Here is a 27,109-nt window from a genome sequence, read left to right as displayed (position 1 = left end):
AGTGTCAACTCTCTTAACTGCGTTTTTCATTCTACTAAGTAAACAATGACCCTTGTATTATAATACAGTTCTTACATATTTCTTGAGTGCACTATAAGAGTATAGACATGAACTAAAAGATTATTGAAAAAAACCTCATGATTGCCTTTTGGGAAGGAAGGATAGCTAGGTAGATGGTAAAGGAATACCTTAATTTTACTAAAAGGAAAATCTGAAGTATAATTGAGCTTCAAAAGCTAGTACATCTGAAATCTCAGTAGTTAAGAGTATGAATGTTTATTATACCGCACTTTGCCGTATCTTCAAATTTCTCAAAACAAACCAATTGCACCATAGCCTCTCAGGAGAGTAGCTTGTCTCCACAGCCCCTCCTCTCCTTGGGCACTTAGGGAGAATTTGGAAGGCTGACAGAGCCAGCCTTCTAGGTTAACGAAGGACAGGACTCAGTAGCTGTGCTCTTGAACTGCTGGGAAGTCGCTCAACTCTATCTGCACTGTCCTGTAGGGTCCTAGGAAACTCTGAGAAGCCTCTATATCTTCTTCTTCAAATCTAAACGCACATCAGCAAGAAGCAGAGGTGAGCCACAGCCTCCTGACAGGCAGGCAACAGTAAACTCCCAAGTTCCCAAGACAGACACAACAGGAATGAAGGAGCCAATCTGTACAAAAAGCTTATACTGCAGCCTGTTCCCATGTTACTTCAAACTGCAAGAACAGTCCAATCATAACGAACGCATGCATGCTTCTCATCTTACCAGCCTCCCCTTCCGACTCCGAGTCATCCTCCTCGTCTTCCTCGCTGGAGCAGCTTGACTCATCCTTCTTCCCTTCTTCCTCCTCATCAGCCTTTTCTTGTTCCAGAGACTCGATGCGAGATGCATTTTTCTCTGGCTCAATAATCAGTGTTTCTTTGCTGTGAAAGGAAAACAAACTTCAACTGATTGTGAACATGAAAGGTTCAAATACATTACTATTTTCCCTCAGATCCACAATAGTTGCTCCAGTGGCCACTGTGTTAGTCCATTCATTTTCTTTTTTCTTGGTTTTTTGAGATAGGGTTTCTCTGTGTAGTTTTGGTGCATGTCCTGGATCTCGCTCTGTAGACCAGGCTGGCCTCAAACTCACAGAGATCTGCCTGGCTCTGCCTCCTGAGTGCTGGGTTTAAAGGCATGCGCCACCACCGCCCGGTGTGTTATTCCATTCATAGCAGAAACAAAACCTTGCTTCATCATTTACTCACTTTTTAAAAGTCTTCTGTGGTTGATTATTTTCCAAATTTGCTGTTGACTCAATTAGTGGAGATTTCTTATCCCGTTTTTCACTATGGAGCTTTATCCACAGTTATGAAAAGGAAAGAAGGGTAACATTAATTAGCAAAGTACAGAGTACAAAGAGAAGGAAATTACAAAATGACATCTTAAAAAGATTTAAATTTTAACTGCAAAGAAAAAGCTTGAAAAACATTTGACAATTTAAATAAAACACAACAAACCCAAGGAATTCTAACCAGCAACAAAAAGAAAAATGTCAATCTTTCCATTTTCAGGTCACAGAAGTCAAGGTCCACTGCTTTCTTATGGTGGTTACTGACAGTAACTTACTTAGGCTCTATCTCCTAGTTATGGAATTCCCTGCTTGTTGGGACCTTCTATTTTATTTTATTTTAAATTATTTTTTTAAGGATTTATTTATTTATTATGTATACAATGTTCTGCCTGCATGTATGCCTGCAGGCCAGAAGAGGGCACCAGATCTCATTACAGATGGTTGTGAGCCACCACGTGGTTGCTGGGAATTGAACTCAGGACCTTTGGAAGAACAGCCAGTGCTTTTAACCGCTGAGCCATCTCTCCAGCCCGGGACCTTCTATTTTAAATTCAAAGTTTATAGTCACATCTTTAAAGCATATTGTCTCAGGAAATTAGAAAAACATGTTATAAGTACTCATTTTGTTAAAGACAAGACACAGAAACAGGAACCAACAAAATGGGTGACACATCCCCAGCACCCCTATATTCTAACTCACTGTCACTCTGTGATTACTGGAGTAACTTTAAAACAGTATGAAATAGCACCAGAGTACCTCAACTGCTTGAAATTCAAAGCTTGGAGAATTCATTAATATAAGCAATTTTAGCAATCAAACATACCAGATTTTGTTTTTTTTGCAACTCTTCTAGATATCCTAAAATGTCTTCATCTGCTACATCAAAAGCTGTTTGGCCCTAGACAGGAGATGAGAAGTAGTAAAAAGTCAATAAATCATGAATTTTGATAAATATAAATAAATCACAATTGAATAACTACAGAGAAATCTAGGTAACTGTGTGCACATACCCATGTGGAGCTCAGAGGGCAACATGGGATCTGTCCCTATCCCTTTCTTACAGACAGGGTCTCTTACAGGTCCGGAACTCACCAAGTAAGCCAGGCTGGGCCAGTGAGCTCCAGATCCCCGTCTCTGCTCCCCAGCACTGGAAATGAGAGCTCAGGCTACCACACCCAGCTTTTTATATGGGTTCTGGGGACTGAACTCAGGTTCTAAGACTTGCAAGGGAAACATGTGACTTCGCTACCTCTCCAGTCCCTGGAAACATGTAACATAGAACTCCAATGATACATGAGAACTCATGTGAGAGAACAGCGGAACAGAATAGCTTCTGTATGTTTTAGCACCAGAATGACTCAATGTTGTATATGGATTCAATGTTTGAGAATATTTACAGTGGTAACTTCTACAATTTTAGAAAACTTTCACCACCCTCAAAAGAATAAGCAAATCCTTTAGTGTCTCCCTATCTTTTTCCCATTTCTCGTAACCAAGGCAACCACTAACCTACCTTATATCTATGTATTTGCTTATGCTAGACATGTTATATGAGTGGAACCACACAATACGCCTTTAGATAGGTTTCTTTTATATGTACATTTTATTATAGAGTTCTATGTATATATGTGTCTGTGTATATGCAGCTCTACTGTTTTGCATGCGCTGTAACATGAATCTATGGATCTAAGTACATGCCAGTGTATGTGTAATTATATATACTATTTTATGTGCATTGTTGTTTTGCCATGGGTGTTGGGTTCCCTGGAACTGGAATTACAGACAGTTGTGAGCCGCCATGTGGGCACTGGGAATTGAACCTAGGTCCTCTGGAAGAGCAGTCAGTGCTCCCAACCTCTGAGCCATCTTACCAGCCCCTAGATAGGTTTCTTTCACTTCATATGTTGCCAAGATTAATCGTAATAACTTGTATTACTAGTTCACTCCTTTTCACTGAAGAATGCAATTCCATGGCATGGTGTATACATCTTACTAATCTAAACCAACAACTGCTCATTTGCATTGGTTTTCTGCCTATGATAAGAAGCATTACTTGCATGAAGAGCACGACTGCTCCCACAGAGGACCCAAGTTCAGTTCCTTGTGTTCACACTGGGTGACTGCCTCTAACTCCAGTCCTAGGGGATCTGATGCTTCTGGCCTCCACTCTAGTTCACCTGCACTCAAGTATGAATACTCATAGATACATGCACATACAAATAATTAAAATAATAGAAAGTCTTTAAAGAGGCACTGCTATGAAATGAAGACTTGCACAGGTGTGTGTGTGTGTGTGTGTGTGTGTGTGTGTGTGTGTGTGTGTATGTGTGTGTGGGGGCAATTTTCATGTTAAAAGTGAAATTAATGAGTCATATGGTAACTCTAGGTTTTGAGGACTTTTTTTTTTTTTTTTTTGGTTTTTCGAGACAGGGTTTCTCTTTGTAGCTTTGCGCCTCTCCTGGAACTCACTTGGTAGCCCAGGCTGGCCTCGAACTCACAGAGATCCGCCTGGCTCTGCCTCCCGAGTGCTGGGATTAAAGGCATGCGCCACCACCGCCCGGCCTGGTTTTGAGAGCTTTTAATTTGATTATTTCCTAAAAAGTAAAATGTCCATGTGCATGTGCATGCGTGTGCTTATTCAGCAGCCTCAAGTATTGCTTAGTTTAAAAATTAGTTCAAAGGAACACTGCCAGTGTATTTGTATTCCCCATGGAAAAACACTCCGTGTTTTAAAAAGTCACCTTCCTCTACCAAACCAAGGGGTAAAACTCTAACATCTCTCCTGCCCCATTTCAGTTGTAAGCAGTAAAAGCTAAGAATTAAATTGACTTAAAAGAAAAAAAAAAAAACAAAACCCCAAACCAAGATCTGTTATAAAATAACTGGCTCAGAATTTTAAAGGCAGAAATTCCAGTTTTGATATATTGTATTCTCTGTACAATTAGCTCTAAAATGTTTGAGGCTCTACATTTTTTTTTTTAGATTTATTTATTTATTATGTATACAGAAGAGGGCGCCAGATCTCATTACAGATGGTTGTGAGCCACCATGTGGGTGCTGGGAATTGAACTCAGGACCTCTGGAAGAGCAGTCGGTGCTCTTAACCTCTGAGCCATCTCTCCAGCCCGAGGCTCTATTTTTTTTTTTTTTTTTTGGTTTTTCGAGACAGGGTTTCTCTGTATAGCTTTGCGCCTTTCCAGGAACTCACTTGGTAGTCCAGGCTGGCCTCGAACTCACAGAGATCCGCCTGGCTCTGCCTCCCGAGTGCTGGGATTAAAGGCGTGCGCCACCACCGCCCGGCCCGAGGCTCTATATTTTAATGCGATTCCTATTTTTAAAAATCATGTCTTTATGTTCAGATTAACTCACTGATTTCTTAAAAACTTACCAACCCTTATGAATAAAATCCCATCATGAATTTTATGAATTGTAATTACATTTGTGCAGCAGTTAAATGAAAAGGGAAGAATTCTTCTTTTTAATAGTTAGAAACCGGGTTACTTACTAACCTTTCTTTTCATTTTCTCCCTTGATTAATGAGTCTACTTTGCAAACTGCAGCTGACAGAGAATGGAAACTAAAGTAAAATGTGGGCTATAAACAGAGAAAAATTGAACGCAAACAGCATCCCACCACCACCTATGAACATCCATCCTTCAGTAACACAAGCATGAGCTCCATGCAGTCTGTAAGACACCAGGGAGCTCAGCGAAGCCTGACCATGATGAGATTCGCAGCAGTATCACCACGTTCCACGGCTTTACTCATGGGATACAAGCACAGGAAGGCACAGCTTACTCAGGGAAAGCAGCTCCACACAACTAAGAAGGACAGTGATAAGAAGACACTGGCAAGTAAGAACGTGTCAAACCCAAACAACAAAGTAAGCTGCTTGACAAATCAGCTCACTACACCTACTGACTGGCAAAGCCACAGTGCTGTCAAGGCCATGGTTTGAATCTAACGTCAGTCTCTTCATTTTTTCTTCCTCACTTGTTCTAAATGAACTGTATTTGCAGACATATTTAAGTCTTTAGAACTACGAGTGAAGTAGTTCCAAAAATTGTTCTGATTTCAGTGTTCAGCTGGGAAAGCCTGAGTGGTAACTGACCAGGGTCATGGAGGGAAGAGAGAGGACGTGGGGACAGAACCCAGGTCTGCACTGCGGCAACTATGATGTGACTTCACAGCAAGAAGAATGAGGTCAGGCAGGATGATGGAAAACAAATACCCATGCCAGTAGCAGCAGAAATACTTAAACCTGTATGACATCAAGCTAATAACATGTTCTAATCATTGTGCATTGACGGAAACTCCAATAAGAAAATTATTATTAATGATATTAAAGAAGAGACAATAGGTACATGCTAGTAAAACAATTATTTTAATAAGCCAACAAAGCAAAATAAAAACTTTTATATTTAAAATCAATATTAAGAGTTAAAATGATAAATGTTTTATAGTTTGAAGACAAGTTAAAAAGTTGAGAAAAAATTTCTGTTTACTCTTAGAACATCATTTCCATGTAGACTTTTATAAACTTTATAGGATTTGTACATTTTCTATATTATTTCCATTATCATATTTTCATTAAAAAAACTTTCAGTGTGTATGGTGTGACATGTATATGCATGTTGGTATGTATGTGGGCTCTGAATCATGTTCTCTACTGTTAATTCATGTAAACACTCATAATACTTTAAGAGCATTTACTTGATGTTTCTCATTATTCATGAGAACTGGGTCTGGAGAGATGGCTCAGAGGCTAAGAGCTCCGACTGCTCTAATAAGGGTAACAAGTTTAAGTCCCAGAGCCCACGTGGTGACTCACAACCATCAGTAGCTCCAGTTCTTGAAGATCCAACCTCTTTTGACCTTTTGGGCATTTTACATACACAGTGCACAGAGACACGCAGGCAATACACATAAAGTAAAAATAAATCTTAAAAGTACTAATGAACGAATGAAAGAAAATGATAAATTCATATAGCAGCTCACACAGTTGACACAAAATGATGTGCTCTAATTAAACATAAGATATGTCAAGTAGGGAGGCTCACATCTATAATCCTGGCATTAGAAAGTCTATGGTAGAAGAATCAAGAGTTTGAGGTCAGCCTGTACTACATACTGAGTTGAGGATAACTTTGAACTATTATAGAAAGTACTTCCCCCCCCCCCAAAAAAAAAGGATCCCGGATTGGTGCCACATGCCTTTAATCCCAGCACTCGGGAGGCAGAGGCAGGTGGATTTCTGTTTGAGGCCAGCCTGGGTCACAGACTGAGTTCCAGGACAGCCAGGTTTGCACAGAGAAACCCTGTCTCCAAAAACAAAACACAACACAAAACAAAAAGCCCTTGCTGCCTGCATTCCATTCCCAGCATATAGACATGCTGGCTTACAGCCATTGTAAGCCTCCAGTTCCAGGGGATCTAAAGCCTTTTCGGACCTCTGCGGGTACCAGGCATGTATGTGGTGCACATACATACAGGCAAGCAAAATACTTACACACATATAAAAAGATGAAGTAAAATAAAACAAAAAACAGAGAAGACAGTTGGACCCACCAAGTAAAGTTACATAACTACTGTTTTTTTAAATAAACAAACCTAAAAATTATGACTAAATATGGCATAAAACATTTAGAATTCTGTCTACCTTATCATGTCTATTAAAATGTTTTTAAAGTCCTGCATTTTTAAAAGAAATTTTATTAAGATAAAGGTTTAAATATTTTATAAAAGAAGTATTTGTACAAATAAAAGAAACAAAACAAAAAATTGTAGAGAAACAACAGGAGAGAGAGAGAGAGAGAAAGAGAGAGAGAGAGAGAGAGAGAGAGAGAGAGAGAGAGAGAGAGAGAGAGAGAGAACCTCAAAGTGAGGCTTTAGGAAAATTATTCAACTTCTCTGATCACTTTCCTAAATCTGCAAACACAATTTCTGTGGGTTGGTGAAAGGATAACATTAGATAATACACATGAAAAGGCAGGACACTAGAGAATAAATATGGGACTTATCTTAAAATCATTTACAGAGCCACTAACATATTGGAATAAAGAAATACAAGATCAAAATTTATGGTGACAAAAGCTGCTATAATAGTAATAAGAAAACTCAATGTGATGAAATAAAATGGATTTTATTTTTCCTGTCCCTCCATAAATAATTATGAATTATACCTAAGAAGATAATTAAAGGCCAAATGCAAAATTAAATAATTCTTTTCATATAGATTATATATTATATGTGTCTCAGATAATATCAACCCGGCCAGGGAAACAGCATATTCATACTCAGAAGTTATATAGTCTTTTTGGAAAACTGTTTCCATCAATTAAAAAACTACCTTCTAGTCTTTTCTGGAAGTCATACTAAATAAACCAATTATCAGCAGTACTCATGTGAGTGAGTTAAGTGGCCTGTAAGGATACTCAAAGTTGGAATGCAGACCAGAGCTCAGACAACAGATAGAGCACATACTTTAAGCTTTCAACTGTGAATATGTGAAACCTGTTTACCAACATGGAGTAGGAGACTAGCTAGCAAGAATAATGCTGTCGCTGACACCATTTGAAAAGGAAAAGTGCCCGAGAGAGAGGAGGGTTTATATGAGCGAGAATTGTTGAGACCAAGGTTGGATAAAGCACAGGGACAAATAGCCAAACGAATGGAAACACATGAACTATCAACCAATGGCTGAGGGGTCCCCAACTGGATCAGGCCCTCTGAATGGGTGAGACAGTTGATTGGCTTGATCTGTTTGGGAGGCATCCAGGCAGTGGGACCGGGTCCTGTGTTCAGTGCATGAGTTGGCTGTTTGAAACCTGGGGCTTATGCAGGGACGCTTGGCTCAGCCTGGGAGGAGGGGACTAGACCTGCCTGGACTGAGTCTACCAGGTTGATCTCAATCCTCGGGGGAGGCTTTGCCCTGGAGGAGGTGGGAATGGGGGGTGGGCTGGGGGGAAGAGGAAGGGGGGGGGGCGGGGAGAACAAGGGAATCCGTGGCTGATATGTAGAACTAAATTATATTGTAGACTAAAATAAAAAAAAAATAAAATAAAAAAGAAAGGGAAAAGTGATCTAAGAAACTCGGTGACTTGAATCTGCATGTTTTTGTAAAAATATGATGTACAACATTTATTTTCCCCCTCATTTCCTTTATCCAATTATGGCTCATTAAGTAAATCATCTACCTATGGAACTGTTTTCTTATAAATGTTGTATCTCAATAATCTCGTTTCAGTATCCACTATCACTTAGCTACCATGAGCAGGCTAGTAAGATTATCATCAGGCACCTGGGGCAGTGTTAAGCCTGTAATCTCAGTACACGAGAAGTGGAAGCAGGAGGTGAGTTCAACATAAACCTCAGCCACATACAGAATTCAAGGTCAGCCTTATGTGAGACCCTGTCTCAAAACAAACAAGCCCAAGCCTTAATCAGCCAAAAAGAATGAGAAACACCATGGTACACTGTTTCAACTTCTACTGACAGCAGCAAACATTTACACAGACACATAATTAATTTATGAGTACCTAAAAATATAGTAGTGATGCAAGTACTCAAATGTTTTTTACACGTATGACAGTATGATTACTCAAGGAATCCTAACTTCCTTTTCTGCAGAACAGAGACAAACACCTCATTTGGAAGCCAAAACAACTTAAACATTAATAAATGAATTCCTGATGGACAGCAGATAAAGGTCACATAATTCATAAACTTGAATTATCATACTGAGGTTAGAATTTTGTTTCTAGTGTTAAAATGTTTAAAAGGCCTACCACTTTGTTGACCATGTCCATATCACACAGATTGTCCACTAAAATTCGACATGCTTCTTCTTTACCCCAATGAGCTGCAGCATGAAGAGGTGTCCAGCCATCATAATCTTTAATATTAACATCATAGCCTGCCTGTATTAAAAGTCTAAAGAAATTACAGTGAATTAGATAATCATTAAAATCTAGAAATTAACAAACATGATCAATAGCCTTCTACCATGCAATTTAACCACAATTTACAATTTAAATTCTTTCAGACTTCCAATTCCTCCTCCTCTTAATGAATTAACTAGGGCAAATAGAAAGTAATTTACAGAAGACACTCAAGTCTTTGCCATAATGAGGTTTTAATTAATTCTAATCATTTTAACTCTTATAGTTTGATATGACACTGATTAATTCTTGTTAGTATCACTTGCAAGTGAAAGTTTTTGCTGAAAAGCCCAGTTTCAAGGGTAAGATTAAGCACAATGGACCAATCTGTACATAAAGCTTATGTGCTGCAAGAGCTATCTTTAGATGTCCAGATGATACATCATCTCAGACCAAATGTGGCCTAAAAATATACCAGAATCCAAGAAGCTTGTTCTGTAATGCTTAGTTGCTTTGTATTTGAGGAAATGGTTTATGGAAGCTTTGTGAACCTTTATGATCTGCTACAAAAAATTTCAAAAGAAACTGATAATCTGTTAGGAACAAACAAAGCAAAACACATATTTCAAGGGTATTGAGTCTTATATTTTGCAGCAGAAAGCAGATATTCCAATCACTAACAAGCTATAAAATAGGAATAAATTTTAATATAATGCAGAGAGTTACATAAAATAGCATGCCCTTTTAACTGCATAGTGACATCAATCTTTGTTTTATTCGGAAATTATGTTCACATAATGAACCTATAAGTTGCACATAGCACAGCCCCACACACAGGCAAACGATGCTTTACATCAGAAATCTAGTATACTTTTACCTGACTTTCCAAGATGGTGAGCTTGAGAAGGGCTTCTTTTTACCTATAGGAGGTGGTAGTGACAGCTAATATATAATCCTCTCTACTTGTTTACTGTTAAGAAGTGATGGTTATATGTAAATGTTCAGATGTAATCACTGCACTTAGGTGGCTGAAGTAGGATGACTGTTGCTAGCCTGGGTTACCGAGTGAGATTGTGTAAAACAAGCCAAAACATAAAAAATATAAACCAGCTTATTTATTGATACTATCTAGCTGCAACAGCTATTTCCAAATTTTGCTCAGTAACAAAGCCATCCTAAACACTTGCTTTAATAAAAAATATTCTCCAGGTCAACTGTAGTACTACTGAATCAGCACCTTGGGGCTCTGTCTATCCAAATATATTTTGTTGGTTTTGAGACTATCTTGCTATATACAACAAGGTGAACCTGCCTCCGTCTCCTAAGTGGAGGGAATATAGGCATGTGCCACAATGTCTGCCGGCCTGCCTGCCTGCCTGGCTATCTATACCCCTCCATCCCTAATTTTACATACAGGATATCTTCATAAAAATAACCCTTATTATAATGATTCTATATGCTTCTTATAATGCTGCCTGGCTCTTGTCTGCAGACCAGTATTTAAAAGCAATGATCTAAAGAACAGGCTAACAGATGTAAACAGACCTCTACTATTGTATGTATGATCAGAATTTGTATTAACAGAGGGAAAAATAACACTAGACTATTAGATAATAAAAACATATCCTCATTAGGAAATATGAACTTTAACGATGTTAATCTCTTGAGCAACGTCAAATTATAAACACTTGGGAGTGGGTGTAGAGGGAAGACTGAAGCAGGAAAATACATCTTCAACAAACATGGTTCTCTAAATGTGCCAGGTCCTATGAGGACACTCGGAAAAACAAAGAAAGAAAGAAAACAAACAAAAATTAAAAGAAGAAAAAGAGAAGAAGAAAGAAAGAAAGAAAAAGAAAAGCACCTATATTCAAAAGAGCTCCTCTGATGGACGGCAAACTGGGAAAACACAAAGCAGCCCCAGGGCAGGCGGCAGAGGAGGAAAGGCGCCCGACCCGAACCGAAAGGAGCTGTGCATGTGGACAGGGAGAGAAAGCAGAAGACTCCATTTGGAAGAGGTGTCTTCTTTTCAGGACTCACTGTTTTTACTTATTCATGTAAGTACCAAACACACCCACACACCCACTCACTACAGACCACACCACATACACAAACATACACACGTATGCACACACACACACACACACACACACCCATACTACAGATCACACCACATACACAAACATATATGCACACACACACTACAGACCACACCACATACAAACACACACACATACCCATACTACAGACCACACCACATACAAACAGGCACATATACACACACATACACATGCTACAGACCATACCACATACACAAACACACACACACAAACATACACGTACACACACACTACAGACCATACCACATACAAACACGCACATACACACACACTCCCATACTACAGACCACACCACATACACAAATGTGCACACACACACTACAGACCATACCACATACACAAATGTACACATACACACAAACACAAACACACACAAGAATACAAAAGGAGGATATTTTCCCAAGCTGAACATTGATAATTGGTTTTACTTTACATGGTTTTAACAAAACTATAGACTTTGACAACTCTATGAGGAGAAATTTCATCTACAAATCTAATTTTTAATTTAATACTTATTTCTTCACTTGATTTTGACATTTCATAATAACCCTAGCATTCATTCTATAATACAAAAGAAATTTTCTCATTTATGTTTTAAATGCTACAGAGTCTTCCATGGAAACTATGTACCATGATTTATGAAGCCATTCTACTCTTATTACCAATTGTTGCCGGCACATATCTGTCTTCTTAAGTGGATGAGAATATCTGTAAAAAAAATTCCTAGTGGTAGGTAAAATTACCTGCTGGGGTAAAGAATAATTATCATTTGGTTGGTAACTCACTATGTTCGTATCACTTATTAATGGAGTTGGAAAAATATAGAAAAGTTTTAGATTAGAAAGAAACAGGTAAGGACAAGAAAACAAATTAAGCACTTTACTATTCTAAGAGAGACCTACATTACTGAGGGTGAAACGGTCAGGAGTCTGGGAAGGGCTCCTTCATTGTTTGTATTAAGAGGATGTCAGATACACACAGACACACGCGCACGCGCACACACACACACACACACACACACACACACACACACACACACACACAGACACACTCTGCTGCAAGGAAATTAGTCAACCAACATACAGTCTTATATAGTCACGGTGTTTATGGATTAATATTTAATATTATAGTATTAGCAAACTGAATTCTAGTGTTTCTATATAAAAAAAAAATTATTAACATTGTTTTTATTCTCAACATCTGGTCAATATGGGAGTCTTCAACGACTCTAGTAACTTATCAGCCTGACAGGTAACATATAATGGTTGGCTGACACTTAAAAATCCATTTTATGAGAAAATTATAACTGAAAGAAACACAAATACCAGAGAACAGAAATATTGAACATTTTTTTAAATTTCAGGAAGAACTTTAGAAACAAAAGCAAATTTATTCAAAGTCATCCTTTTCCCTCCTGAGAACAAACATTTACATAGTCTGCTTCAAAATAGTATTGGCACGTATGTTAAGAGAGTGAGTAACGAGGAACTCCGTCAAGAGCGGTACGTACTTCAAAACTTCGGTGTAACCTTTGGCAGCCGCCACGTGGAGCGCGGTGCCCCCAGACTTGGCATGCCGGACGTCACTGATGTGGCCACTGTTTAACCACTGCCTCGCGTCTCGGAGCATTATCCGCTCCTCCTCTTTTCGAGCGGCTTCTATGTCGACGCCTGGTGGGGGAAAAGCATGTATGTTTTCATGTTTGTTACTGGAGAACAGCCTTCCCATTTCTACGCAGTGAAATAAGATGAAAAAATTCACGTTTAAATGAAAACTAACAATTAAACCATGGTTTTGAAAAATGGCTACCGATTATTTAAGAAAAGAATGTGAAATACAATAGATACTTTAATTAGCCTTCTCGGTCAATTATTTAGCTTTTGCTCCACAGTATTATTCTGGTTATGTTTGTTCTTTGAGACAGGGTCTTACTATGCAGCCTTGACCAGTCTGTAACTAGCTTTGGAGACGAGGCTGGCCTTGAACTCACAGAGATTCACCTGCCTCTGCTAAGTGTTACCACATCCAATTTGGTAATCTTTTTATCTTTTCTGATTACTTCTGATTTTAAATTCAACATTACCAAGGTACAGCATCCTTTGTTCAAAATAAAATAGTTCTGAACAGACATGAATAATTCTCATGCAGACACATGTATATGGATGGATGTATATGTGTGTGTGTGTGTGTATAACTCCTGAACTTGCACAAGTCAGGTGGACCAGGCTCTGCCATGTGGAGGCGTACGAATGCATCAAGCCCTCAACTGCCTTCTTTTCTCTAAACACCCTTTCTTTTTCAGCACAGCATATTCTCCATACGATCAGTACTGTCTAGTTCCAGAGAAAGGCTTTCATTTCTAAGTATGATAAGCACTGTGCTTGGCTAACGTGATAAAAGTGGGATAAATGTAAAAAACGAATACGATTTTCTCGTTCCAATCTTCAAAGAGCTCCATACCTTGAGGGAAAAATTAAATTAGCAAAGATAATGGTGAAATTCCTAAATGATCTTATCTTGTCTTATGGCTTCAATTAATGGCTACTTAATAAATCACACACATGACAATTTACTTATAAATTATAAATAAGCACTGTATTCCAGAAGACTGAGCTTATCAAAAGTAAAGATATTCTCTTATTTTATAACTCCATCATCTGGAAGAATATAGGAAATAAGCTTAGTGGTAAGGAGATAGTTTCTGAGGGAACAAATAAATGAATAAAAAATACGGCAATGCTTTTTATCTCCTTTAGCTAATATATTTTCATAATCTATATCCATATATACACAACTGTCTGGTTAGGATCTTTCCATCCATCCATCCATCCATCCATCCATCCATCCATCCATCCATCCACCCTCCCACCCACCCACCAGTCCTCCCTTCTCTCCAACCAGGTATGTACTGAGTGCCTACTATGAGTACTTTATGAGAAGTGAAGCTGCTTTTATTTATAAAGCAGAAAATGTTACATCCGTGAAGAAAAATAAAACAGGACAAAAATGACTGAGATTAATGAGGAGCTATTTTACAGGCTGGTAAAGAATAGCATCTAATTAAAATGACATTAAAGCAAGAAATACATCAAGTGATGCCACACCATTATTTGGGAAAGAGTGAATGAAGTACCAGTTGGCTTCCGGGTGGGAAGCTACACAGAATGTTCTCTTTACAGAGGATGCCAGGCTTTCTCTAGAGGACAGTGAACTGTGTGACCCAATCATCTTAATTTATAAGCATCACTACGCTGAACCGTGAAGAGGAAACAGCCGTACAGTATGGAGGCGACTATATATTTCACTGGAGTGGTCGTCGTAGAGGCAGTGAAGCGCCTCCTTCTGGATGCTTCATGGTCCAGCAACAGAATCTGCTGCTGCTGCTGCTGCTATCTCAACAGATATTAATTTGGACACAGACGAAAAAGATGTCACACACACAAAATAGTAAAATATATTAAAAACAGAAAGGATTTCATTTGGTGGCAGGGCCAGATAAAATAATGTAGTTTCATATGCACAATTGTCCTTCCTCATACAAACTTGGTTAGAGATATTAAGATCAGCTGCATATCAGCTGGAGAAGCAGAAAAACAGGAAAAGAAATAATGTAGTGGAACACTGGCATGTGTATCTCAAACTCAGTAGTACAAGTTTAGCAACTTCTGGAAACTAATCTGTTGCTGCCTGTATATTTCTATACCACGAATGAGTTTATCCAGAACCTTGGCAGTCACTGTCCCTTTACCATACCCTTATTCTCCATTCAGTTAGTTAACAGATTCTGAGGTGCCATCTCCTAGACTGTCCTCTGACAGTTCCTATCACTAGTTTACTTTACACTGTACTTTGATCATTCATTTAACTCATTCCTTCCTTCCAGTTCAATACTCCTACCACTGCCAGACTGGAATAGCCCAAATTTGGTCATTTCATCTCTCTAGAATTTGTCAATGGCTGAACATCTCTTCTGAGACAAGGTCTTGGATGACTTGCATTGTAAACTTCATCTCTAGTCTTCCTCCTCTACTTTCAGTCGGTGGGAACAATCTGGATCTCCATCTAGGTTCCCAAGTGCATCAGGCTGTTTAAGCAATTATCTCCTACACAGATCATATCCTCATTTTGCTTGCTTGGCAAATTACCACTTCCCAGGATACAGCTCTTTTTAGAATTTTTTCTACTTTAAAACATTCCGACTCTTACTTTGGTGTTTATTTATCTTTATCCAGTTACAAAGCAATTACTCCCTTGTTGTACAGCAGTCTCCTTGGAATTAAAGCATTCTTCCAGGAGGCTCAGGAGGTGAACAAATGTACATATCTGAGAAAGCAGAAACTTGTAAGACTCTCAAAAGCCCCTCCCCAGCATTACAGAAGTAAACAGCCACTGAGGGAGGAGACTGACGAGCTGAAAAAGGAGAGAGCAGACTGATGGAGCTGCCTGCAGACTGTGCAGCCAGTTCCAAGGACACGGCTTTCAGTTCCCTGCCACTCTTGTTAGCAAGACAGCTTCTCAGTGATCCAGCTGCACTGGAGTCCTCCTGGCTCCTTCCCCATACACCTGTCAGAATGCCAATACAAGCTCCCTGGCTCTCCTAGCTGCTCACTGGTGCAGTTCTTACTTCAGTAGAAAAGTGTGTGTTGTATCACCCTGGGAAGAAAGTTCCTCACTTAACATCCCTTCTGCTTCCAAATCTTGCCAAAACAATCCAAGTTTAAAGTATGCTGTACAGGAAACATTTTGAAAAATCAGCTTACGAAAAGACAGAAAAGAAAAATCCTTCTCATGTTTTACGAGCATGGGTGTTTTACCTGCACAAATGTACGTGTACCACCTGTGTGATGGGTGCCCATGGAGGTCAGAAGAGGGTGTTGGATCCCTTAGAATTAGAGTTATAGATGGTTGTGACCATCATGTGGGTACTGGGAACTGAACCCAGGACCTCGGGAAGAACAGCTAGTGCTCTTAACCACTGAGCCATCTGTCCAGATCTCTCTTCCTTTGTTCTTAAATTTTTTAAAAATGCAACTAATGTTTAGTTCATCAAAATCTAAAACAAAACAAAACTATCACTAAGTCATGTAATTTATGTTAGTAGACTTGTTTTCAAATTTCAGAGCTTTGATAAACTGACTAGATATGCTGAGAAAGCCCTAATTTATTTGGCTATTAGTATGACAGGTTAAGAACTAGAACTGAACCCAGACTGGCTGAGACTGAACCTGACTTGCTACTCACAAGCTGTATTGCCATGGGAAGAGCATGCATGCTCTGCTTCAGATTATTCATTCGTGACATGAGGAAATGATAGTACCTACCTGACAGGGTTATTTTGAAAATTAACATATATAAAGCTTTAGATCAGGAATAAACACAAAGATGTTAGCAATTAGCACCAGCTCTAAAACTGATTCTGCTTTTCTTTTATTGCCTTATCGTCTAAGGGTATCTACTTAACAGGTCCTTCACTCATCTGCTATAGTTCTAACACTTTTAAACAACGCAAATAGAAGAGAAAACTAAGTAGGATATATTAAAGTGATTAGACTAACAACTGTCATAGCAAGTTACAAAAAAATGCAGCCAAATCTTTCAGGCATAATAAAATACCAATTTGGTTAGCTAACATTAAAAAAACTTATCTGTGCCTGGTGGTGGTGGCACATGCCTTTAATCCTAGTACCCAGGAGCAGAGGCAGGCAATCTCTGAGTTCAGGCCAACCTGGTCAATGGAGTGAGTTCCAGGAGAGTCAGGCTACACAGAGAAACTGTCACAAACAAACATCTGATCTGTAACCTTAGCTTTAAAAAAAAAAAAAAAAGGCAACAAAGAAGAACAAAAATCACATGAAATATGACGCAAAAATTCTTTTAGCTTCTGTCCAATCATTACTAATTTCAAAACCAATTTACTTAAGCATAACTATTTACTACTCAAATATAGTAGAATAAGAAAGCAAAAGGACGGCACTCAGGAGGCTTAGACAGGAGTATCTAGAATTTAAGGCCAGATTGGGCTACATACCAAGTGAGTTATAGGCTGGCATGAGCTACATAACAAGATCCCCTCTTTAACAAGGAAAAGGCAAAGAATTATTTAACAACTTCAAGTGGGGCTGGAGAGATGGCTCAGCTGTTAAGTGGTACTTGGTTGGCATGGTGCAATCCCAGTGCAGGGAAGGCAGAGACAGATGAGTCCCCCAGGCTCCATAGCCAGTCAGCCTTCTTCCTTCCTTTTAATGTTTTATATTTCAGACAGGGTGGGACCCAGCACTGTCTGGAATTCATGTTCTAGGTTCCTTCTGCTGTTTTCCGTGTCCTGGCATGATAAGCCTGTACTGCCAAGTCCATGTGTACCTATACTTATCGTCAATAACTGCTAATATTATATAAATAGCAGCATGAAAAAACTTACTTTATTTAAAGAATTACCACTGTTTGGCAGAAAATTACAGCTTTCTATCTCAATACTCATCATGGCAAAATAGATAAATTTTTCTTAACTGCATATGGCAGCACACATGTGTAATCAGGAGTCGGAGGCAGAACTGTGAACTTGAGGCAAACTGGGCCACAGGGCAAGGCCCTTATCTCAAAGAAGCAAAACAACAACAGAAAGGTTATTTACTATGCATCTCTTCTTTCAGATTCTTCTATTTACTATGCATCTCTTCTTTCAGATTCTTCAGCTCTAGAAATCCCATGGAGGAAACACTCACCCAGAGCATGGACACCTAAAGCTGTGTGTCCCTGTTTTATAACTGTTTTATAACTATATGTGCTATTTCTTCTGGGCTCTGGCTGCCCTTTATAATCCTCTACTTCAGCTGTTCAAATTATTTCCTCAGAAATGGAATAAGCTTACATGCCCTTCAACAGATGAACAGAGAATGAAAATGTGGTATATATACACAACGGAATTTTATTTAGCTGTACTGAACAGTGACATTATGAAATTTACAGGGAAACAGGCAGATCTGGAAATTATGTTCAGCTCTGATGCACCCTAGATCCAGAATAGCAAACGTGACCACATGCTCTCCCTCACGTGTGGATCCCGGCCTCATTCTTCCATATGTACCATGTACAGGATGGGTCATGACACCGTGAGAGGGAGAGGGGGCATTTTAGGAAGGAGTATGGGGAAGGTAACGGAATGAACATGAAGAGTGAAAGGGCAGAAGAGTGTAAGTGGGTGTGGGGGGTCAAAACAAAACGTATGGAAGTGCCGTAATGAAACCCACTGCTCTGTGCCTTAATTCAAACACATCCCCTCAGTTTTCATGCCTGTTTATTTTCAGCAAACCAGTAGTCATGTGATTTCGCTAATCCTAAGGAACAAGAAGATGCATTTTCCAGAGTTTTACCTAATTTCTATTCCTTTATAATCTTTATCTTCTACTTCCTGATGAACCATACTTCAGCATAAGCCAACTCTTTACAACAATACCCTGTATCTTTCCTCAATTATTTAACTTTAGTATAACAGTTTTGATAATCCTGTATGATCACAGTGATTTTATAAATACAGTTTAAATTAAAAATGTAAATGTTTATGGCAAAAGACATATAAAAGTCGTCATCTTGAATACTGTTTGTCTGCTGTTTTGCAGCGGTGAGAACTGAGCCCAGAAGGTTTGATATACTAAGAGAACACTCTATCACTAACTACACTTCCATTTCCTTTTAGGCTTAAAATTAGGGTTTTTTAAAAATTCAAATATAACTGATACAAGGCACACTGTGTGTGTACAATTGGGAAAGTTTTAGTAGATATACACACTTATGGAATCATTACCACAATCAAGCTAAAGAACCAAAGTTTATCACTCAAACTTCTTCACATTCACTCTAATTCTCCCTCTTGCCACTGTTGATCTTCTCCAATACTAGGCAACCACTCATCTGCAGCTTGCTTGTACTTTTGAGAATGCTGTAAGATGGAATCCTACAGCATGGATTCTATCTAGTTTCTCTTCTTCCCAATAACTGGTATGTGGCCATGCTACAGGTACCTCTGATCTTCCTTTGAAAAGAAATATACTGAAGTATTCTATTTAGTTATCTGAAAAAAATACAGTCAAAATTGTCAACCTATTCATAATTTTTAAAAAGCCTGGAGCCATTGCAGTAGAGAAATTATAGTTTATGGTATAATGTGTATCACTACCAAAGCACATAGGCAACACCCTTGAAGATCTGATAGTTAAATGCTTTTATTATTTTACAATGTGTAAGTTCAAACATAAGAAAAGTTACCTGAACGTTGTTGGAAATTTCCATTATATCTTATAATCTTCCTTACATATACAGACTGCATCTTAAAACAGTATGGCATGTCTTTTCAACTTAAGGAAGGTCATGCAGTTGACGGGAACTTGAAAATACACCATTTTCCTGGACTAGTGATATGTGAGTGAGATCTGATTCTCATACTGCTAGGCAGCAACAGCAAACAGCAGGTCCTAGCCATACACTACACAGGTCCCCTTAACCAATCTGAACACGTATTCCATGAGGGAAGTATATTAACAGCTGTATAATGAACCCGGACCTCCTTCCTGTCACAAGACTGAAATTCTGTGTCCATTCAACAGCTCTCAGACCTTGTCCAGCACCTTTCTCCTTCTCCTCTTGAGACAGGTTATCCCAGGGCGGTCAATGTGGGCTTGGAACTCACAATCCTTCGGCACCTGCCTCACAGTTACCAGTTGTCAGGGATGTGCCCACACCTGGCTCTCCTTTCTCCACATTTGACTACTCCAGGTCCATCATCTAGGTGGGATGACACAGTGCTTGTCCTTCTTCGTAGCTTATGTCACCCCACACGATCTCTTCCAGGCTCTCTAGTATGTCAGAAGGCCCTTTCTTCTTAGGGCTTAATAACAAACAGCCCACTGTACCTATGCCCTGCTCCTCGTTTATCAGTTTCTTCATCAGTAGACCCTTGGTTTATTTCCACCTTTTGGAACTGTGAACAATGCTGCTACAAACATGAGTGCACACATCTATCTTTAGGGACTCTCTTGTTTTTGGACATATCTCCAGAAGCAGAATTGCAATATCCTATTATATATGTGCTTTAAAAATTCCTTCAAGAGATCACCTCATATTCTATTTATAGTATACGGTTCAGTATTCTTAGAAAATCCACTGTGTTGTGCAATTGTTACTACAATCAATTCTGTAATCCCCATCATTCCTAGAAACAGCTCTGTACTCATTAGCAACCATTCTCTATCACAGAGTTACCTCTTACCATATTATCTCCACCTTGTATCTCTCTCCAAATTCACATATTCAACCACCTGAATCTCTAACAGGCAAAACAAACTTAGCATGTTTAAATGATCTTCTAAAACATAATTCTCACAATCTTCCTATCTCAAATAGAAACTTAATCCATTCAATCGCTCATTTAAAGATCTTGGATTCCTTCTTTCTTACATTCCCTTTATCTTATCACTCAATACTATTCTTGGCCAGCTATCAAACTATACTCATAATCCTCTGATGTAGACATGATGACAAATACTTATAATTAAAGCATTCAGGAGGCTGAGGCAGGAGGATTCTGCAAATTTAAGGTCAGTCTAGGATACACAGCAAAACCCTGTTTCATCCTCCAATCACTACATATATGTACACACCCCCCCACCCCCCCCCCCACCCCTTCTAATCACTTAATCTACACCCAACTCACGTCTAAGCTCACTGTATCTAGATATTCACAATTATTTACTAAATATCACACTTCGCCTCTTCCCTTCAATCTACTCCTTGCCTAACGATCAGAAACTTCTAAACATCACATCCCATTCGCCCTTTGCCTCGATCCCTCCAACAGCTTCCTAATTTACTAGTACTAAAAGCCAGACTCTGTAGGACCCACAGCCTGCTGCTACTACCCAACTTCGTCTAGCAATTTTATTTTGTTCTGCCACTTTGATGGTGCTCGTCCTCTTGGGGCAGCTTTGGTCATACCAGGCACCTTCTCACCCTTCCATTCTTGCTTGCTCTGTCCACAATGCTCTTCTTCCAGATTCACATGACTCATTCTCTACCCTCATGCAGAGCTCAGCTCAAATGCTCCCGACAGCAGGCATTTATGGCCATCTTGTTCAAATTTGCAGGGTGACCCATCTATCTTGTATGTCCTTTTGCCTGCTACTTCACTCTCAAGTTATGCTATATACTTTTATGGCCACGTCTTATGATACATACTCAATTTTGAAAACATTAGAGAGAGAGGAATTATTTATAAAACCAAACCAACCAACCAACCAACCAAACAAACAAACAGACAGACAAATAGCTCTGGACATGTCCTCTTTGTATTACCTTGCCGATTCACCTCATTTTGAAGCAGCTCTTCCATTGCCTCCTCCTCTGCAATATCTAAAGGTGTGTCTCCTTCACTGTTGACAGCTCCTACATGTGCTCCTTGACCAATCAAAAACCTGGAAAATCAAAAGAAGGACAGCTAAAGGAGTACTGCTGAATGAAACATTGTACATCTATGAGTAAAGTTCCTCTGTCAGGACAGCAACAGGGAGAAAAAGAAAGTAATAAATATACACATCACTCAAACAAAAATTATCACAGAAATTTAAATTTATAATTCTTAAATGTTCTACAAACATACTTGCTTTCCTAACGAAGTGTAGTTTTAATAATAATTAGAAAGCCTTTCATAGCATCTTTTTGGACTGCCCCCACTGAGACTTGTACTTTTTCCAAGTGTACTGGTTTTCTGAGTTTCATGCTCCCAGGATCAGTTTTATGAAAGGTGGGTTTTATTTTGTTGGGCATTCCCCACCCCCCTCGAGACAGAGTCTCACTATACAACTAGGCTTGAACCCCAAGTCCTGCTTTACCTTCCAAGTTACTACAATTTCAAGTATGTTCCACTACAATGAAGAAAGGGTTTAATAATAATTATTTAATAATAAGCAATAATACTCACTGTTAGTAATAATAATCTGCAATAGAATTCAGTAGGCTCCTAAAAGTCAATTGACTTAGACTGATTAAGGAAGGCTAAAAGGAGGATTGCTACAAGTTCAAGGCCAATTGGGCTACAGTGAGAACCTGTCTTAAATACATAAAAAAGAATAAAGTGTAAGTTGGCTCAGCAGTTAGCAGATATTAATCATACAGAGGACTAAAGTTTGGTTCCTAGCACCAATGTCAGGCAGCTCAAAACCACCTCTAACTAGCTAGCTGCAGATCTAATGTCCTCTCCTGGCCTTGAAGGATATGAGTACTCAGTACACACTCACACATGGATACAAATAATTAAAAATAAAGTAAGTCTTAACAGCTGAAGAGATGGCTCAGGGTTAAGAGCATTGAATGCTCTTCCACAGTCCCACACGGTGGCTCACAACCACATGAACTAGAACTAGAGTTCTAGGGGATCTGAGGACCTCTTCTGGCCTTCAAGGACACCAGACATACAAGTAGTACATAGCTATAAATGTAGAGAAAACACTTACATAAACTAAAATTACTTTAAAAAATCTTAAGAAAAAAATTATATTTAATGCCAATTAATATTTTGAAATGTATAGTAGTCACCAGGATAACCACTATGAGGACACTTTACTGATCATGTTAAAACAAACAGAAACACAACTACAATAAATCTTGGTTCCCTATATTTTAGCAAATGGATTCTAATGTTTACACTGGTGTATTTTACACACCTAAAACTCATTTTTAAGAAACCACTCACAGGAGTCCTCAAACTTGACAAAGGAATCTAGAGGCAGAAAGATGATTAATTCTTTCATTGTATCAAATGCATACCTCTCAGAATCACTGACTTATTAACATTCCTCAACTAGGAAGTATGGACGTCCCTCAATGAATGCCATTCCTCTTGTAACATACTTTTGTTTTTTGTTTTCTACACATAATTGAGCCTTTTTCCTCTGTGGGGATAATCTTTTTGTAAGATGTGTCTGTCTTTCCTCACCTGCCTAAGGCACCTTCTGATTGGTTTAATAAAGAGTTGAATGGCCAGTAGCTAGGCAGGAAAAGGATAGGTGGGACTTCCGGGCAGAGACAGGAAATCTGGGGAAAAAATCTGAGGCAGGGGATTCACCAGCCAGATGCTGCGGAAGTTGGACTTAGGGTACTGAGAAGAGGTAACGAACAATGTGACAGAATGTAGATTAATATAAACAGGTTAATTTAAGTTTTAAGAGCTAGTTGGGAACATGCCTAAGCTTCATTACAAGGTTTTTTTGATGAAATGCTAGGGGTCAAACCAAGGCCATGAGCATACTAGGCAAGTGTCCTATCCACTCAGCTGCAGTCCTAGGACCCTTCAACAAACACAAGTCTACAGTGGGGAAGGAGGAAAAAGAGACACTCATTTGATACCTTCCCTTACCATCATGTTCCTTCTTTCCCTAGAGATAAGCACCATCGACAGCACACAAAATCTTTAGTACCTCTGCTATCAATTTATGTGCATATAAACATACGTGCACAGCTATTTTTGTAAAACAAAATTAACAAAACTACTCTAAGTGAACTGGAATGTAATTCTTCCTGATAACTTAAAAATATACCCATACTATATTAAGATCATGTCTTTATTTAATACTATCCTTTTCATGGACATGCTCTTAAATGGTCACTTGATATTACCAATCTTTAAAAAAATTGTCAACATGGAGATACAGTACCTTGTCTTTGCCTTTTAATCTGTATTCCTAATTACACAGAAAGCTGAAAGTTTCTACTGGTATCTGTACTTCCCCTTTTGTGAAGCGTGTTTATGTATTTTGTTTGTATGTTTAAGGTAATCAGTAATTTAAAAATTATGTATGGGCTATCTATTTGGCTACATGCCAGCAATATAATAATCAACATGGACTTTCCTTCAGAGAGCTTACATTACAGCAAGAGTTAGACTAAATTACAACTAGAAATGTAAAACTGTCTGTAATCCCAGAGGCTGAGGCAAGAAGATGGCAAATTCCAGCTAGTCTTGGCTACCTAGTGAAACCCTGTCTTAAAAAAATAAACAATATCAACAAAAAGTGAAACTGTGTTAAGTCTTAGAATGATGTGTTATTTAAAGAATAAAATGAATATTCCTTATCCAAAATGCTTGGGACTAGAAGTGTTTTGAATTATTTATTTGGGGTATTTTTTTGAATAATTGCATATACCTAATCAAGTATCCTGACAGTGGGCCTTAAGGCTAAAGGCTAAACACAAGTAACACATGGCCAACATGACCTTATATAATACTTTTATGTAATTGTGCTTTGGCTGGGCCATAATATGAGGTCAGGTGTGAACTTTGCAACCATGTCACAGGTTTGTTTGGGTTTTTTAAAAGAGTATTCTGGATTTTAGATTTTCTGATTAGGAATGTTCAACCTGTAGTAAGAAAACTGATTGGAAATCAAGAAAAGATTATCTGATGAATGTGTAATTTCATTTCAACAAAATGAAACACACACATAGCAGAGGGACAATGTATATTCTGGGTAAAAGAGAATAAAAAGTGCCGTTGTGTGGCAGGAAGTATTATGTCTCGGGGACCAAAGACATTTTCTTACAGTAACTGAAAAGACTGACCAGACTCTACGTCTTTAGCACACATTTACACACCTAACACGGAAACAGAAAGGAAAGGAAGACTAGGTACTTGAATTGGGGCTTGGAGCTTCAATGTATGGAACAGAAAACTGAAACTAAGGCAGAAAAGATGTGAGAAACTGTGCTTTGTTTCAAGACAGTATGTCAGTCAATCTGCTAGGCAGACCCCAGAGACTATGTTCAGAACACTTCTGCTGGGGTGTTAGAAGTCACTCGAAGAACATAAAGACTGAAAACAAAGCACACACCTCAGAGTAACTGAAGCGTTCGAAGGGTGAGCTTTATGAAGCACAATTTCAAAGAAACACCCATCAAAGCCAAACAAATAATCCAAAAGTACACAAACATGATAGACGCCATAAGAAATGAAAGAAAGCCAAGTTCTGTCTTCAACTGCCAAAACCTTAAAGTCTATGAAGTATGCATTCTTGTATTTAGCATATACCTGATAAAACTATGTAGTATTCTAGAACTGTCATTTGTAACTATAAATATTTAAAAAGAACATACAAAATTAAACAGAATCCCATGGCATTAATTTTTATCTATGACTCAAAGTTGGCTGGGCAGAGAAAAGCACTACTCTATGTTCCTCAGAATGTGAGCTCAGCACTCACCTCTACTATCTGATTGACATTCGTGAATTTGACTTTCTCTGGTTAGTTTCAGCACTAACCAGTGATCCCACCCTCCATTTTCTACGGCTTTGTGTGCATACTCAAACCCTGGTCCCAGAAAAGCAAAAGTAAGCCAAGGCACAAGGTCATGCAGCATTATTAAGCCAAGCTGTAACATTCTTCGGCAATATGAAAAATAAAATCCTTTGAGCTAACAATATACCTACATCAAAAATGTTATCTTTTAATTGGCAAAGAATACACAGAACTAGAAGGATGACATCTTAGACTTGATGAAACTCAGAATGAACATTATAAAATTCTATTCCGGTTGCTATTGGACCTTTCCCACTAGTACCTCAAGGGAGGGTAACCAAACTGAACTTTCTAAACTTAAATAAATATTAACCATATAATTCTCCCAATTATAAAGGCAAGAAGGGAGGCATAATCTTGTTTGGGCTGAAAATGCAGACTTGAAAAGCTAGACTATCTTGACTCAAATACTAGATGTCACTTTCTACATGGGACTTTTCTGACTTGTTTTCCTCATTTATTAAGTAGACTTATTAATATACCATTCTTCATCAGAATCCAAATTTCACAGTTCAGAAAAATAATACAGAATAAGTTACATAGTCACCAATTTGAGGTAGCATTCTATAACCAAACTCATTAATATTTCTGTAAAAAGGAAACATAATTATGTGGGATTTGTGGTCATGTTTTATTGCTGCCCAGGACTACAGCAAACTGTGTGTTTACCTACTTTACCTTTTCCTTGGAGTTTCAGTATTTGGGACTGCACATGAGGCAACTACAGGATAGTTCAAATACATTTTTATGTGATTGTGAAGACAACTGAAATTATGTTAAAGGATTGAGAATGGTGAAAAGACACATGGTAAACACCGGGCAAATGTCAGCTATTGTTCTTACCACTACAACTACCTTTTAGTTTCCCACCCCCTTTAACACCTTAGCCAGTGAGTCATTTTTCTTATTACCACTCTGAATCTCACTTCCCTGGTTCTCTTGTCCCCCCTAGTCTGTCAGACACAGTGCAGTCAACAAAACAGACTAAATACGAACCCCCAGCAAAGGACAAACTCAGTATGGCACAGAAATCTCTGCATACTGCATCTGATATACTCTCCACAATCTAGTGTCTTCATGAAAAGTCCAAAGAAGCCCTATATCAAGACCAGCATTTGCATGGTTAAATTATCCCCCAAACCCCAGTGGATCATAAAATACAATACCTATAAAAAACACATTTCCTTCAGTACCAAATAGATAAATTATAATAATTAACTCATCCTATATTGAAGATCAATCCTTTTCTTTTGATGTTTCTAATGTCTGCAAGTCTGTGGTACTTTTGTTACATAAACCACACCCATAATGCTTTAGCTATGTATTCAAAGCAGCTTTTGCAAATTAACAAGCCAAGAAAGCTCTATACATAATCTAGTTTTTTCCTTCCAATCTTTTAGTTGTCTCACCAATGTCTACTTATGTAGTAGTAGTACTTGCCTTT

General features: G+C 38.5%; 1 protein-coding gene across 5 annotated transcripts in view; it reads right to left on the bottom strand.

Moving 5' to 3' along the window:
- Ppp1r12a (protein phosphatase 1 regulatory subunit 12A) overlaps positions 1–27,109 on the bottom strand; it is a 110,936-nt gene that overhangs the window by 37,340 nt on the left and 46,487 nt on the right. For all 5 annotated transcript variants that reach the window (XM_052753290.1, XM_052753292.1, XM_052753289.1 and 2 more), the window contains 6 exons: positions 21,671–21,789; positions 12,837–12,996; positions 9,114–9,258; positions 2,150–2,224; positions 1,240–1,328; positions 755–912 (listed from right to left, as the gene is read on the bottom strand). In XM_052753290.1, the coding sequence (XP_052609250.1) occupies positions 755–912; positions 1,240–1,328; positions 2,150–2,224; positions 9,114–9,258; positions 12,837–12,996; positions 21,671–21,789 (746 nt within the window). The remainder of the gene's footprint in view (positions 1–754; positions 913–1,239; positions 1,329–2,149; positions 2,225–9,113; positions 9,259–12,836; positions 12,997–21,670; positions 21,790–27,109) is intronic.

The sequence above is a fragment of the Peromyscus californicus genome, unplaced genomic scaffold (genome assembly GCF_007827085.1).
Source record: "Peromyscus californicus insignis strain IS unplaced genomic scaffold, ASM782708v3 Scaffold_24__1_contigs__length_46423439, whole genome shotgun sequence".
Lineage (NCBI taxonomy): Eukaryota > Metazoa > Chordata > Mammalia > Rodentia > Cricetidae > Peromyscus > Peromyscus californicus.
Note: the sequence above shows the minus strand (reverse complement) of the source record. Positions and strands in the feature narration are given on the sequence as shown.